At 48.8% G+C, this 16139-nt stretch overlaps 2 protein-coding genes across 3 annotated transcripts; one reads left to right on the forward strand and one right to left on the reverse strand.

Moving 5' to 3' along the window:
* Nucleotides 1–265: 265 nt before the first annotated feature.
* Nucleotides 266–3218, forward strand: RASD1 (ras related dexamethasone induced 1). Of its 2 annotated transcripts, none has more exons than XM_082198985.1 (2): nucleotides 266–676; nucleotides 1911–2239. In XM_082198985.1, the coding sequence occupies exons 1-2, from the start codon at nucleotides 391–393 to the stop codon at nucleotides 2093–2095; spliced, it is 471 nt and encodes a 156-aa protein (XP_082055111.1). In that variant the 5' UTR covers nucleotides 266–390; the 3' UTR covers nucleotides 2096–2239. The 2 variants fall into 2 exon arrangements, with proteins under 2 accessions (XP_082055111.1, XP_082055110.1); XM_082198984.1 differs by having other exon boundaries at nucleotides 267–676; nucleotides 1837–3218.
* Nucleotides 3219–10051: 6833 nt separating this feature from the next.
* Nucleotides 10052–14332, reverse strand: MED9 (mediator complex subunit 9). Its single transcript, XM_082199955.1, has 2 exons — nucleotides 13620–14332; nucleotides 10052–11436 (listed from the first exon to the last, which is right to left on the reverse strand). Exons 1-2 carry the CDS (start codon nucleotides 13904–13906, stop codon nucleotides 11220–11222), a joined length of 504 nt encoding a protein of 167 aa, XP_082056081.1. The 5' UTR covers nucleotides 13907–14332; the 3' UTR covers nucleotides 10052–11219.
* Nucleotides 14333–16139: the final 1807 nt, after the last annotated feature.

The following is a 16139-nucleotide window of genomic DNA, read 5'->3' on the forward strand; positions in this document are numbered from 1 at the left end:
CGGAGCAATCCTATCTGAAACCCCGGGGAGCCTCTGCCAGCCAGTGTCGACAACACTGGGTTCGACGAGCCCAGTGTTCTGACTCAGCAGAAGCCACCGTCCTCTGCCTCTGCCCAGAGCCGTCCAAAACCGGTCCCGACTTCTCCCTGCGGAGCCGCTTTGCGCACCCGGGCGAAGCCCAGCCCCTCTCTCGGCGCGCCCTCCCTTCTCTCCCCCGAAGGGGCGGGCCGGCCGCGCTCCGCGGCTATATAAGCAGGCGCGGCGCTTGAGTTTACTCCAACTGATCCCAGCATCTCCGTGCGCTTCTTGCTGGACCCGGGAAGCCGCTGCCAGCCTGCCGTCTCCGCAGCCTCTCGCCTCTCCGCCGCGGCTCCTGCTCCTCGCCTCCCGATGCGCCTGGCCGAGATGATCAAGAAAATGGGTCCCAGCGATTCGGAGCTCAATATCCCGGCCAAGAACTGCTACCGGATGGTCATTCTGGGCTCGTCCAAAGTGGGCAAGACGGCCATCGTCTCCCGCTTCCTCACCGGCCGCTTCGACGACCAATACACGCCCACCATCGAGGACTTCCACCGCAAGTTCTACAGCATCCGCGGGGAAGTTTACCAGCTCGACATCCTCGACACGTCGGGGAACCACCCGTTCCCGGCCATGAGACGCCTCTCCATTCTCACAGGTGAGAGGCAGGACGGGGAACACGCGCGCCGAAGGGTTTGGGGTTGGCTGCAATAGGCGAAGCGCATCAGCGCATCTCAGAAAAACCAATACCCCCCGTTGTTATTACTATTAATCTTAGAATTAGTAATAGTATTAATAGCTCCTCTCTCGGTTTGCCGGCTGTTTTCCAAATTCTGCAGATGTTTTAGCTGACGGCATTGCCTTGCGAGCCATCCATCCCCAAAATACGACGCTGCTCATGTTTTGGAAATGGTTTGAGAATTTGCCGCTCCTGATCTGTAAACTCATGTACCAGGCTCAGCGGATTTGCTGGTGTTTCAAACACCTGTTGATAGAGGCTGAAGTGCGGAGAGAAAGAGCGAGAGAGAGAAGAAACTAGCGTGGGAAGCAAAAGCGTCCCTCAGGCAGGGTTGTCTTACTGACTTTTGCAGTCAGAATGGCATTTCAGTGCTGCCGATGCCCTTTGGAATCAATGTGCATGCAGCCGAAAGGCTTCCTCGGAAGTAAAAGTCGCAGTGTGTTCAGTGGGGTTTACTCCTGGGTAAATGTGCATGAAGATTGCAGCCACCCAAGTGCTTTTAGTCCTGTCATCGCTGCTTATTTAATGAACGGGGCAGTTTGCAAAACCAAAATCCAAAACCTTTGCAATTTTGCAACAACAGTATCCAAAAACCTTTGCAACTCCCGAGTTCCTTAAAAATTGAGCAATGCAAGTTTGAGCTCTTAGCTTTTATTATCTGCACAGGTTACATTGCAACTTACTTCTGGCTTTTGCAATCAATGCCAGAGCAATCTTTTGAAAGAGAGCAAAGGGGAAACGGGAAGGGAATTTATCTGCCAAAAGGAAGGTTACTGGTGAGATTTTGCTCTCTCCTGTACCATTTGAAAATCCTTGCAGGTTTCCCGCAAGAATGTAGATTGGCTTGCCACCTTTCCAGCGAAAGGCACACTTTCAAAATAAACACACTTGCATAGGTAGATGGAAAAACATAAGGCTTAGAGGGCTTCCAGGCAGAAAGCAGATCTTCCCAAACACCCAGCTACTCCACCTGCTGGCTTGCTTTGGTTTCTCTGGGGCTAAATGGGTGCGCACAGGGAATGCTTTCAGAAACCTACCGAGATCCTAACCTTGTTTCCCATCTTCTTCCTTTTCTGCAGGAGACGTCTTTATTCTGGTGTTCAGCCTGGACAACCGAGACTCCTTCGAGGAGGTGCAACGCCTAAAGCACCAGATCCTGGAGACCAAGTCTTGCCTGAAGAACAAAACCAAGGAGAACATCGATGTTCCCCTGGTCATCTGCGGGAACAAAGGCGACCGCGACTTCTACCGCGAGGTTGGCCCCCGAGAGATCGATCAGCTGGTGGGGCAGGACCCCAAAAAATGTGCCTACTTCGAGATCTCTGCCAAGAAGAATAGCAGCTTGGACCAGATGTTCCAGGCGCTTTTCACCATGGCCAAACTGCCCAGCGAAATGAGCCCAGATCTCCACCGGAAAGTGTCCATTCAGTACTGTGACCTCTTGCACAAGAAAACTCTCAAAAGCAAAAAGTTCTTGAAGGAAGGGTCGGGAGACAGTGCCGGAGACGCCTATGGCATCGTGGCTCCCTTTGCCCGCCGGCCAAGCGTCCACAGCGACCTCATGTACATTCGCGAGAAGACCACCCGGGGAGGGCAGTCGAAGGACAAAGAGCGCTGTGTGATCAGCTAAGCCCCTCTTGCCTTAAAGACCTTCCCAGCGGAGATGGGAAGCCTCGTTTACTACCAAAAAACTCTTGCCAGCGCTTGTGGCAGAAGCATCAGCATGCGCCTTCTCTGCCAAGGGCGGCGACGCAGCTCCCATGCCAAAGGCCACAATTCCTCCAAGCTCATTTCAGGGGACTCTTTTTCCAACAGCTCCCCGCGATTTCGTTTTTTTTAGATTTTGGAGGTGAGCTGCCTTGGGATTCGCCAGCGGGAGTTCCCTGGCCAACAGATGGACTTAAGAACTTGAACGTGGAGAAGATAGAGACATTTGCAAGAAAGGGAAAGAAAGAAAAACTTTGTGGGAAGGAGAAATGTTTCCCTTCCTGTCTCTCTGCATTGTATTTTGTCTTTAAAGTACTTGGGGGGGGGGAGGGTTCGAGGGGGGGAGGGGAAAAACAGCCATTATTGAACTGTGAAGTTACACTCAAGGCTGTCTCTTTGTGATGTTTTCTGTGGAGCAACTCCAGAAGAATTTAACCATTGTTGCTGCTGAAAATAACCTGCCAAAACTCTCTATTGTGCCCCTCAGCCCCAATGTTTGGGACTATGAGGGGCTTGTTTTGGGGAGGGGGGAGTCGGCTGTTGAAAAGCCGCTCCTTGTTTACATTCGCCTTTCTCTGTCTTGATTTTTTCTCTCTCAGAACGAGAAAATTGCATTCAAGCAAACAGGCACTTTATATGTCGAGCTTTTTCTGGTCCATGGACTTGAACAAAGTCGCAGCTCAGTGTTTCTTGCGACGAGCTTTGTTAATAATTTTTTTTCTACAAAAATAAAACTTTTGAAAATAATGAGAAATCGCTTTGTCCGGCTTTTGGTGTTTCCGAAAAGGGAGGTTGCAGCAGGTGGACTAGTTAAACAAAGGGTGGGAGGGGGGAGCCAGGGTGGGGGGTCGGGGCATCCCCACAATCTCTCGTCTCCAATCCAGAAGTCTGGGTTTTTATGCATCCCCCAAGAGTGTAGCTTGGTGGATTTAACGGCATGGGGGGGGCGGTGAGAAGCTGATGAATCCAGCTATAACATGGGGAGGGGTGCGGGAGCTTTGATGAATTCAGACTTGGGAAATACAAAAGGACCACATAAACAGAAAAGATCAGAAACTGTCTCCTGAGCAACATGTCACCATGCTGTGAAAACAAAAGAAGTTTCCTACAAGCAAACGACTGCCGACTGCTGTTATGTCACAGTTTCCTCTCACCTTTGGCACAATCCCAAAGTTTCTTTTACGAGGTAGGGTGGGTTCTAAGACTGCAGGTGAATCTCCGCAACCCAAACAGCCTTCCCAACCCAATTGTCAAACAAGATCATTTCCCCTAAAGAGCGACATCTATTGACGACTTATGGCAAAAAAAAATCCCTGCTCTGTTAATATCAGTTTTTAGCAATCCTGTTAATAGGAAACTGGGAGTTTATACTTCTCTAGGAAATGTAAACCCACCCGCCACCCACCCCACATCCACCCTCCAATGCCCTGCTGGGTTTTGCGTCTTGCACAAAATGGTGGCTGGAAGGTACTACACGTTTTGAGCATTTTGACACTTAAGAGCTACACTTCTGAACATTGCGGATCCATTTAACTATCCTGGCTAATGACTAACCCACTGCCCTCCATAAATCCTTTCACAGATATCTCAAATAGTGATAGACACCGGGCAGCAATCCTAATCACACTAACTTAAGAGCGTGTAAGCTCCATTGAACACACAAGGATTTACTTCTGAGTAAACATAGATAAGCTCCATCAGCAAGATAGCTGACACTTTTTGTGGGGGGGATGGACCTTAGCTGGATTCGTACAACTGATCATTCAGGGATGCTTACACTAAAGTAGACACACTGCATTCCAGGTTTAAGCTATCTATAAAAAGGACGCCAAACATTACAGGGGATAGTTGCAGATTTCAGAAATAGACTGGAAAGAGAAGCTGCTGAATTGCAACTCATTACCAAACTTAAAACCATGGAGAGACCTGGTCTGAACAAAGACATTGGATTCTTATCTCATTATACATGACTAAGCCATTTCTCACCTTCTCACCCCTTGCCTTTTCCTGTAAGACCTATTACAGTCGTTAAGAGTCGTCAACAGGCTCATCTCAGCTATCTGCCAATCTCCCATTCCCACCACCCTTCTGAGTAATACCCCTCCCCACCTTCTCACTATATAGAAGGATCTGGCAACTTCTGTTTCAGTGTGTCTGAAGAAGTGTGCATGCACACGAAAGCTCATACCAAGAACTAACTTAGTTGGTCTTTAAGGTGCTACTGGAAGGAATTTTTTTTATTTTGATTACAGGGGATAGTTGGGGGTGGGGGGGAATTGGATGGTTTACAAACGGGAATGCAGGTGGAAAACTCAATGAACAGGAAGCCAAAAGGTTGCCTTATTAAAATACATATTCCCTTCTCCCCACACTGCCCCAATTTATGAAATATGATATCAAGATATAGGTACTGGCAAAAGCGACTGAAGTGGAATACCCACACTGGACCATCCACAGTCGTGTCAATGGTTAAGAATGTTGAACAAGGAATAGGGAGACCCCGGTGCAAATTCTCCCTTGGCCATGGAAAAGAATATCTTGGCCAATCGCTCTCTCTCAGCCAGCCTACTTCACAGAGTCGTTAGGAGGAGAAAGCAGCTGGTCCAGGGAGGGAGGTGAGGGAAGGAGAATAAGAAAATGCAAGGCTTAGGAAAAAAACACCACCACCACCCCTTCATTGATTGGGACGAGTCAAAGAGTTCATGTCACAGAAAATCTTCCATCTGACGAGATGTTAAACATTAAGAGATGTTTCTGAATGCAGATGCCTCTCGCACATTCTGTTCCCACTCCCTGTTTTATATACGGAAAAAGTCAAAGTGAGCGGGACGGTTTGGTTTGGTCCTCAGCCAGAACAAAAGCCAGCCAGATTTATGAGCCCAATTCTTCTTCACACCTGGTCCAACCCCTTTATACTTTAGTCTACTTTAACCCCAGAGGCCACCTTATGCTGAAGTACTTCAGTACTGTCTACACCGCACAGAGGTCCCACGCCACCTAAGTGCGTATAAACACAGAGCCCTTTCTTGTGTATTTTCTGCTAAGATTTCTAGGCCACCTTTTGGGGGCACAGCAGCCCTCACAGAGTCCAGAATCAGCATAACATAGGAAATTGGTGGCTGAAAAATCTTTAGCCCTTAAGAATAAACAGTACACCTTGTCTCCAAACACTGCCAGTTAACAAAATGCAGGTTACAATAGAGGCACACAATTGTCTGGAGGCTGTTGGGAGAACCTGGGTTTAGGGTTGCCAGACCTCCAGGTTTGCTCCCTCCAGGTGGAGAATTTGAATCTCCAGGTGGGGGAGAATGCCTTTAATTAAACAAAAATTAAGAAGGCTGTTGGTGCAGCTTGCAAGCTTCAGCAGGAGCTGGCTGCAAATTATAGCACAGACACTGGGGGTGGGGTCTGCCTTCCGCCATTCCCAATTAACCTCCGTCTCCAAGATCCACCTCTTGGTCTCAGGTTTGGGCCCTGAAATCTCACGTTCTGTGATGCTCCTGACCTGACAACTCTAGTGTGGCCAAATGCAGCCTCGAGGGCTTCTCTTTCTGACCCTTAGGACTTTCACTACAAAATGCCCCTCCCCAAGCCATGCCCCCCCCTCTCTGTGTCCTCTTTTGAGTGTTTCCACTTGGCTTGGAATGGGTCTTGTTTGCCTGGAGAGGTTAGCTGGAAAGAAAAGCATTGCACCTGCCAACTTTTGCCTCTGACCAGTGCCCTGCCTGCCACTGCCATGTGGCCTCTGGAAGGTTCTCCAGGAGGTAACGGTGGCCCTCAGACTGAAAATGGTTTCACACTACTGGGGGGGGGAGTTTCACTGGCGCACTGAATGCATGGACATGTCGGGGGACGACCATGGAGGGACTAGGCCAGGGAACCGTGCTGTCAGGAGCTGGAGTCAGGGACTGGCCACCAATCAAACATCTGGTGTCAGTGAAGTTATCTGTTCATAGAACCCAAAAGAGCTCATTCCTTCTTTTTCCAGGGAAGAAGGCTCAGAGATGGGGAGCGTTGGTGAGACAACGATCAATGGTCCAAGGGAGAAGAGGAAGGGTGGGAGGGTGCCGGAAACTGAAGAGGTAACAGGACTTAGTGAGCGGGGGGAGTCTGTGGAAGAGAAGTCAAGACTCAGAGGAAGAAGCTGATGCAGGAAAGGAGGGAGGCCAAGAGGCAGAGATGCGTCCAGCTGGTGAAGAATCACAGGTGCCCCCCCCCCGCCTTGCTGCCGCAACAAGCTCCCCTTCCCCCCGGTCTCCCAGAACCAGAAGAGGCATGAAAAGGGCGGAGCAAAGACATGCACAGGCACAGTCTCCAAGTGCTTGGAAGAAGCCTTGGAGAGGAGGAGACCTAGATGGCTGTGGGGAGGCAGAGATTTTCAGTCTCAATAAAAATGATTTATTAAAAAGAGAGAGAGGCTTTCAATCTCAGCACTTGATTTCATGGAGCAGAACCTACAGGGCACGAGCTGCTGTGCTCAATAGACAACACGTACCCGGCATCCATCCTGATTTAGCACCTCAACATCTAGAAATGTGCAAGAATTAGTACTATGATGTCCTGAAAAAAATAAAGCCGGGTGTATTGAATTAATGGAAGTGGAGAACTGTAGAAAACCATATTCATTACTAAACAGAAAACGTAAATCATCAATGTACCTGTAGTAGTAGAGACGCAGAGTATGGATTATTGTTCAAGATGTGAGCATTTATTTGATTCCATGCACATATCAAATGTCTTCTGTTTATGTATTTTAAAACTGTATAGGGTTATAAAAATAGTCAGTATATTATTAGCCAACCTGTTGCTTTTGTTGTTCTGAGTGTTCTGTTTTGCGGCACAGGATTTTCTTTGCTGTGCTCAATAGGCCTGACACTCAGGCAGGTCTGTGAAGAACTGTGTTTTTGCTAATAGTTAACTCCGGTTCAGAACTGTGTGATTTTCTGACCGGCTCACTGTGACACTAGTAGACTGGAAGCGGGTCTTTCAGGAAGAAGCTACTCCCATCCCTACCTGGAAATGTCAGGAATTGAATCTGGAACCTTCTGCGTGCACAGGCTATGGCAATTCTCCTAAGAACCCAAGAGGAATGGGGCTGGATTTTATTTTATTTCTGCACCAGGGGAAACATTCACATGCAAATATCCCTTGAAAACTATTTAACATGGGTGCGCTCCAACACCTCACCCCCTCTTGCATGTGCCAAATGTGTCTGCAGAGAGGAGACCCATAGCATCGCAGGAAGCAATTTAATAACAAGTCTACCGTTCACATCCGGATAATTACACACACACACACACCCCAAGGGAGCATTAATGCTCCCAGCCTGAAAAGGGAGAAAGAGGGAAATGGGAATTAAGACTGCATATTTCCATTTCCTTGTTGGCCTCCCTTCCTGGCATTTACAAGACGCGAGGGGCAAAGATTCTGAAAAGCTCTTTGTATCACTTTTTCTTCTGCAAAATTAGTTGGGTTTTTTTTTACTCTGTGTGTGTGTGTGTGTGTGTGTCTGTGTGTGTGTGTGTGTGTGTGTGAGAGAGAGAGAGAGAGAGAGAGAGAGAGAGAGAGAGAGAGAGAGAGAATATAATGGAATAATAGAATTGTAGAGTCATCTAGTTCAACCCCATGCATCGCAGGAGAGGAAGCACTGGAGCATTGAAGAACAGTCCTTCCATTGGAAATAAATAAGGTTCCAGACCTCATGACTCTGAGTAAAGGGCTGAATTAAACAGGGACGTCAGAAGCTGCCTTCCATCACACCAGTCCATTGGCACACCTAGTTCAGCCTTGGCTATAACGGCTGGCAGTGGCTCTCCAGCAAATCAGTTTTCCCCAGCCTTGCCTACAGAGGTCAAAAGCTGCTGTACGGAGATCAAATCTTCTACCCGAGCTATAGCCCCTTCCCCTGTCCGAGGATTCCCTCCTCTGAGGGTGGGTTAAAGGTAAAGGAACCCCTGACCAGCGGTGACTGACTCTGGGGTTGTGGCGCTCATCTCGCTTTACTGGCCGAGGGAGCCAGCATGCAGCTTCCGGGTCACGTGGCCAGCATGACTAAGCCGCTTTTGGCGAACCAGAGGGGCGCATGGAAACGCTGTTTACCTTCCTGCCAGAGCAGTACCTATTTATCGACATGCTTTCGAACGGCTAGGTTGGCAGGAGCAGGGACCGAGAAATGGGAGCTCACCTCGTCACGGGGATTCGAACCGCCGACCTTCTGATCAGCAAGCCCTAGGCTCTGTGGTTTAACCCACAGCGCCACCCGCGTCCCCTGAGGGTAGCTTACACATTTCGGTGAAAAGACGGTGCACCTGTCGAGTGCAGGGAGCGAGGTTCGAACCAGCTAGGTTGGAAGCAGTGAGATGGAAACCTATTTCTGATTGGAAACCTAAGAAGCTGGATCAGGCCAGCACTCCCATGGGTCCATCCAGCACCTTGTTTTCGGATGCCCACGGAAAGCCTGCAAGCAGCCCCTGACGTCAAGTTCTTTAATCTCTCTGCATTTTTCTCCCTGTGCATCAATACTCGGCTCTGAATAAGTCCTCAGCTATGTGCCTTACATCTTGCCCCCGCCTGAATCAGAAGGGAAGTTTGCAGGTCTCTCAAAAGTCAACAGTGGGCAGGGCAATTTTCCTTAAATGTACCAAGGGTGAGCTGCGGGAAGGCAGACCTCAATGACCCCATTAGCGGCCTCCTCGAACACACCCTCTGTAATGTACCCGCATTGTCCTCTGCAGCTTGAGTACAAAACAACAATGGGAACTCTCCCCGCGTGACTTTGGGTGGGGGCCAATGTACTGTACTCGCGCACCTGAAACGGCACAAACAGCAGCTCCGGCGACGCAACGCCCCCATCTCCCCCCGGCGAGCCGACAATGCCTTTTGCCTCTGTAAATGACAGGTCAGAGGATTCAGACATCTGCCATGGCCCCCTTCCTCTTCATTGCGGCAGCCTGCCTGTTTTTCAGGACTCTGATTGGACGCGAGAACCAGCGCCGGTAGGAGTAAATAATCCTGACCCACGCTTGCCGATGCTGAAATTGCAGAGTTCCCATGGATTCAGAGGCTGGGTAGTGTTATTTCGAGTTGGCAAGCAGGAAAGAGATCAGATAGCTCAGGTCGTATTGCCCCACGCACGTCCTGCGTTTCAGAAGCTTTGTCCTGACACTTTTAGCAAAGGCGCCTTGTCCCAATGCCCTACTGCAAATATTACAATTAAGACTAAGTGTGTGCATGGAAAAGGACTCCATATTCTCGCCGTCTGCCCCCACCTCCATTTTTGTTCTTCCGTAGTCGTCATAAACGGATTCATTTTTCTAGTGGTGTAGCGGTTAGGGAGCTAGACTAAGACCTGGAAGACCAGGGTTCAAATCATGATCCTCACAGCCACAAATCTCTCTGGGGCAGCAGAGGAAGACGTTTTCGTCCTCATTTATGAAACAGCCCTTTGGGTATTTGGAGCACTGTGCTCCCTTTCCTTCTCCTGGCAAAACACTGCAATGCAAAGTTGAGATTCCGGCATCACAGGGGGTTGGACTAGATGTCCCTCGGGGTCCCCTTCTACGATTCTGAGAAGACATACGCCAAACGTTCAGTTTGCACCTGTATTGGAATTATTTTTAAATGTCTGGTTGCTTGTGCATTTGCCATATAAATTTAGCAAGTAAGTAGACAGAAAACAGACAAGCAATACCTCTCTCGATTGGGGAAAAGGCTATAGACTCTCTGCTGGCACAGCAGGCCAGCAAGGTTTTAGAAGTCAGAATAGTTCTGCAATGGAATCTCCCATGACTATCGCTGGATTATTGCTGCACCAAATGTGACTATCAGTTTCTTAAACAAAAGAACAATTGCACGAGCAAACTGGGAAGAACCACACAAATAATATCATTATTCCATGCAAGGAATCTAGTTACAGGTTGGCTTAGCTAAGAGGCAGTATCTGCAGCACAGTCCCAGATTTATTTTTCAGGGTTTCCCCCCAAAACAGAGGTATAAGCAAATTATTAAAAGTATCATTTTTCTAAAGAAGGCTTAACCCACCAAAAAGAATCTATGAACAAATATACACAAATTTGTAAACGGAGGCTGCCCTGCCAACCTGTTTCCTTCCCCAAGAAACAGGAGCAGACTTCACCCGCTCTTAAGTCTCCAGGAATACTAAAGGAGTCATGCTTTTGTCATTTTGTCCATCTCTCCTGCTGCTTCCTGATGTCCTCTGCGAAAGAAAGCAGGTAATTGCCTTCTTAGGTGCTGGGTGATGAAGGGAAATAGCAACAGCCTGCCCTAGCATCCTCTTGGACCCAGTTTATACATTTCAATCAACGGGTGGAGGAGGCTACTGGTGGAAAGGTGTTGCTTGCATTGCATGTACATCCACTGAAGAGGAAAAGCAAACAAAGCACCAGCTCCTTGCTTCTAGAAAAGCAGCATGTCAGGGAATCTTTCTCCCTGTCATCCTAGTTTTCCATGTGCAGGGTTGTTGTTTTTTTTAGTTTTAGTTATTTTTAAGACTGAGGAGCATACAAAATGTGCAACTCCCACCCGCCTGCAAAATGCAGTAGGCGCATTCCGCCGTCCTGCTGCAACCGGGCCTCTAAACCGAAACACCAATGTGCACACCAGAACGGTGCGTTACAGCTTATGAGCTGCTGCAAGAAAATTGTGTTTCCCTTTGGTGTCAAAAGCCGCTGCACTTCCCTCGGACCGCTTCCAGAACCAGCGGAGTCTCTTTGCAGAGCCTCGGGTCTCTTCCTGCCTAATCCTTGGGGATCTCAAACATGCAGAGGGTTTTGTACTTCTGAAGCAATTCACTCTTGGTCTTGACTTGCTCCCGGAGGCTTTGAAGCTGCAGCTGCTGCTGCTCAGGACTGACGGAGATCCCCTGCATAGTCTGGACCACCTTCCGCACCTCCACAAATTTGGTCCTCAGCTCGTTCAAAACCTGGTGGACATCTTGGCTGTCTTTATCCATGCTGAAGGGAGAGAGAAAGAAAGTAAGAGAGCAGCTAAGATGACATTCACATGCCATTTATGGTAGGAGGGCACCACGGGTTCAGGAATGGGAATTCGACAGGGAATTGGGAGGAAGCAGGCACCCACAGAAGCATCGCGAGCCACAATGTTCCCGGGACAGCATGCAGAACACAGAGGCCTTTAATTCTCGGAAACGTTCATGACCTTCTTTGTAGCAACTTTAAAAAATGTTTAAAGAACTTTAAAGCCCTAAACGGCCTCGGTCCTGTATACCTGAAGGAGCGTCCCCACCCCCATCGTCCAGCCCGGACACTGAGGTCCAGCTCCAAGGGCCTTCTGGCGGTTCCCTCACTGCGAGAAGTGAAGGTACAGGGAACCAAGCAGAGGGCCTTCTTGATGGTGGCACCTGCCCTGTGGAACACTCTCCCACCAGATGTCAAGGAGATAAAACTATCTGACTTTAAGAAGACAACTGAAGGTTTTTAATGTCTGATGCTGTATTGCTTTTAATATTCGGTTGGAAGCCACGCAGAGTGGCTGGGGAAACCCAGCCAGATGGGTGGGGTATAAATAATAACTTACTATTATTATTTAAGAACATAAGAGTGCAGTACGAGGACTGCCTGCACGACCAATGGCCCATTTAGTCCAGCATCCAGTTCTCACCTGTAGGGAGTGAGCAAGCAGGAGCTGAGTGCGAATGTACTTTTGCTTCCTGTGTTTTCCAGCTCCCATCTTCCCTAGCTAACAGGACCAGTGGTCAGGGATGATGGGAGTTGTAGTCCCAAAACATCTGGAGGGCCTAGTTTGCCTATGCCTGGAGTAAACGATCCTTGGGTTCTCTTCCAACTCTACAATTTTATTATTCTAATATTCTCTCTGTGGTGCAAGACTGGGCAGGGTGTATGGGCTGCCCAGGTGAAAAGACCCCGTTCTTGGCCTCGCTGATGCGGTCCAAAGGAAAGCAGAGCAAAACGTTTGGCACCAGCTTGGCCGAAGGAGTTGCTGGAAGAAGGCGTTCAAGGCGCCATCTTAGGGACTCCAATCCGGATTTGTGGATGGTTTATTCCTTAGGCTTTTCTTCCCCCGAAGATACCCCACAAGGCAGCGGAAATTTTGGATCACAGCTTCTGCCTTTCGATGTGGACAAGCTCCATCCATCCCTCTCTTTCCTCTACAGCAGCGGTTCTCAACCTATGGGTCCCCAGATGTTGCTGGACTACAACTCCCATGATCCTTAAGCTCTGGCCTTGCTAGCTAGGGGTGATGGGAGTTGTAGTTCAACAACATCTGGGGACCCACAGGTTGAGATGGGCTGCTCTACAGCATGTGCAGAAACCACCTCCTTGACCACTGGTCCCACTCTTGGTTTCACCCAGAGCTCATTCGGCAGAGCATGAGACTCTCAATCTCAGGGCTGTGGGTCTGAGCCCCACATTGGGCAATGATTCCTGCGTTGCAGGGGGTTGGAATAGAGGACCTTTCGTGGTCCCTTCCAACTGCACAAGTCTCTGATTCTATGAGTCTTTGCATGCTGGAGGAGTCCTTAATCCCCTCACCAGGTTTAGCCAGCCAGTCGAAGCCATTCTCGGGTTGTGGCCACTGTTATAATATAATAATGACTGAAAGCTTCTAGGAGCCACAGGTGAGAGCTGAGTGCAAGGTAGGGAACCAAAGGTTTGCAAGCTACCCCAGAAGGAGAATGGTGTGTCCGCCACCAGAGGAACGACCTCTCCCCCTAACGCCCCATACACCCCTATTACAATACAATTACAATACAAACAGCACCGCTCCAGAAGTCTGTTCCCAAAGGCCTGTTGGAATAAGACAATCTTCACCTGCCCATGGGAAGGAGCCAGCCTACCTTCTTGAGGCAGGGAGTTCCAAAGTTGCCTGAAGGAAGGCCACCACTGAGGAGGCCCTGTCCCTAAACCCTACCAAGAGTGCCCATGAGGCTGGCAGGAGAAACGGCCTCTCCAGAAAGGGACTCAAGAGCCCGGGGCAGGTTGGTGCAGTCTATTTCGGGTAGCCTGGACCTAAGAGCTTTCTAAGGCCATAACCAGCCCAGATGAGTTGTTTCCCGAAAATTGTTTCCCACTAGCCCCCCATTCAGCGGTAGACTGCCCCTGTCCCCGGAGGCTCTCCGCCCTCGACCCACCCGCCTCCCTCGGGGGCCATTTACCATTTGATGATGTCGTGCACCAGGGGGAGGAAAGAGTAGTCCTCCTGGCCCGGGTGGGCGCCGGGCGCCTGCGGGGGTCCCGGCTGCTGCTGCCCCGGGGGCGGAGGCGCCTGCCCGGCGGGAGACTGGAACTTCTGCTCGGCCGGCGAGGGCTGCTGCTGGGGCGGAGGCGGCGGCGCCTGCTGCTCCCCCGCCGGGGCCGCGGCCTGGGGGGCTCCGGGGGGCGCCGAGGGCTGCTCGTCGGGGCGAGAACCCCCGACGGCCGAGGCTCCTCCAGGCGTCGCCATGGCCTCGGGATGCCTCCTCTGCGCTTGCTTGCTCCTGTTTCCTTATTTATTTGATTGCATGCGTATATTTTAATTTTTCCCCTTCCTCTCCTCTTTGCTCGCTCGCTCCTGTTTCCTTTTTTATTTAATTAATTGCATGCATATATTTTTTAAAAAATTCCTTCCTCTCCTCTTTGCTTGCTTGCTCCTGTTTCCTTATTTACTGAAATGCATGCATATATTTTTTAAAAAGAATTCTTCCTCTCCTGCTAGCTTGCTCCTGCTTCCTTATTCATTTAATTGCATGCATTATTTTAAAAAGAAATATTCCTCTCCTTTTATTTAGTGCTTTCCCTTATTTATTTTGCACGCTGCTATTTTTAAGCTTTGCACTCGTGCACTCTCTCTCTTTCCTCTTCCTCCTCCCCCACTTTTCCGGGCGTCGCGACAAAAGTACGAAAAGCCTCTCGCCCTTGCAAAACTGGTCTCAGAGTTTGCGCGTCAGCTTGGCTGCTCCTCCTCCTTTGCGCTTGAGATGCTGCCGCCGCCGCCGCCGCGTTAGCTGCCCGGGAGGCATCTTAGCTTACAGCCCGGTGCAAACTTACCTAGGTGAAAATTGCCATTGCAATCCCCTACATAAACTCCTATTGGGAATGAGGTTCTGCTGGGATGCAAGGTTCTTACGCGCGAGTAAGCCTGCAGACACACATGCTTGGACCGCAGAAAGCACTGGACGTTATTTTTTTAATACCATTATTACTGCAAGTTAATTTAACACTGTTTTATTTTTTTATTATCACCACTAGTGCTGCTGTTCTCCAGCTTTCTACCAAATAAAACAAGCAAGCTAATAATCCCTTAATCATAAAAGACAATACTCGTGCATCACAGAAAACAATCAAAGTCAAATTGATTTGCAGCTATGTTTACTCAAAAATAAACCTAAATTGTTGCTATTAATTAAATTTGTATACTGCCCTATACCCATAGATCTCAGCGTGGTTCACAACAAAAAATTGCAACAAAAAATGACAAAATACTTAATAAAATCAAAAAGGCCCATTTATTCATTTTTACATTTATAACCTCCAAGGACCTTAAGGCAGTACATACAGTTCTCCCCATTTTATCCTCACAACAGCCCTGAGAGGTAGACTAGACTGAGAGAGGGGGGCTGGCTTCCAATACTTTGCAATGAGTATTCTTGCTGCTGTTGTGGCATACATAAAAATAGTTCTGTCCTTCTTTAGCACCAATTGGCCGACCATGCCCAGGAGAAAGGCCTCTGGTTTCTTCAGGAAGGTATATTTAAATACCTTTTTCATTTCGTTATAAATCATCTCCCAGAATGTCTTAATCCTTGGGCATGGGGATTTGAACCCTGTGCAAACCTGTTAACAAGTCCTGAAATATTGCTCTAATTGACTGCTCACCAGTCTTGATGTGATCGGCTTTTGCAACCCGCCGCGGCTTTCCCTGGCTCCTGGGGTCACAACATCCCTGGCTGGCCATTGTGTCCCCCATAATTCCTGTCTTCCCTGCTCTGCCTCAGTCCTCAATCGGGGGCTGAGAGGAATATATGCACAATGCCTAAGCCATCTGAAATTTAATAAAGTTGTGGCCTAATTTTAATACCATAACTATGCTGTGTTGTGTCTAATTCAAGTGGGCCTGAGTTCCTGGGGCACGGGATCTGCGACTGGGCTTGCAAATGCATTTTGGAATTTTGCTTTGACTTTTTATAGAAGTAACAATTACCATGCGAGTTAACAGACTACGAGTCTCAGGTTGCTTCCAGACAAGTTTTTAATTCAGCAGTCATCAGGCATGGAGTTTTACAGGGAGGTTGTACAACGTTTGCTGTTTTACCAAGGATTAATAGTCATTCAGGGAAGGTTATACACCATCATTGTTTATTCCACACTTTCCACTGTTTTTTCCTGGTATCTGCCCTGCAATTCCCCCATGAAGACAGATGCAAAAAAATAATTTTGCATCTCTTCAATCTCTGTACCCTCCTTTAGTCGACCTTAGACTCGCTTGTCCTCCAGGGTCCAGCCTCTTTTATCAGGTCTCCTGCTACTAAAGCAAGCATTTTTTTATTGTTAGTATTTCTGGTTTTTATCAATGGGGTCTTCCAATTCCTTCGTAGCGTCCCTTGCAGTCTCCTCACGTTTCCTTTGAATTCCACCTGCAAAACTGTGAAAAGTCTGGAAGGAGACAATGTCATTGCAAGGATAAAAACTGGCGGATG

This window comes from Podarcis vaucheri, assembly GCF_965113315.1.
Source record: "Podarcis vaucheri genome assembly, chromosome: 14".
Classification (NCBI taxonomy): Eukaryota; Metazoa; Chordata; class Lepidosauria; order Squamata; family Lacertidae; genus Podarcis; species Podarcis vaucheri.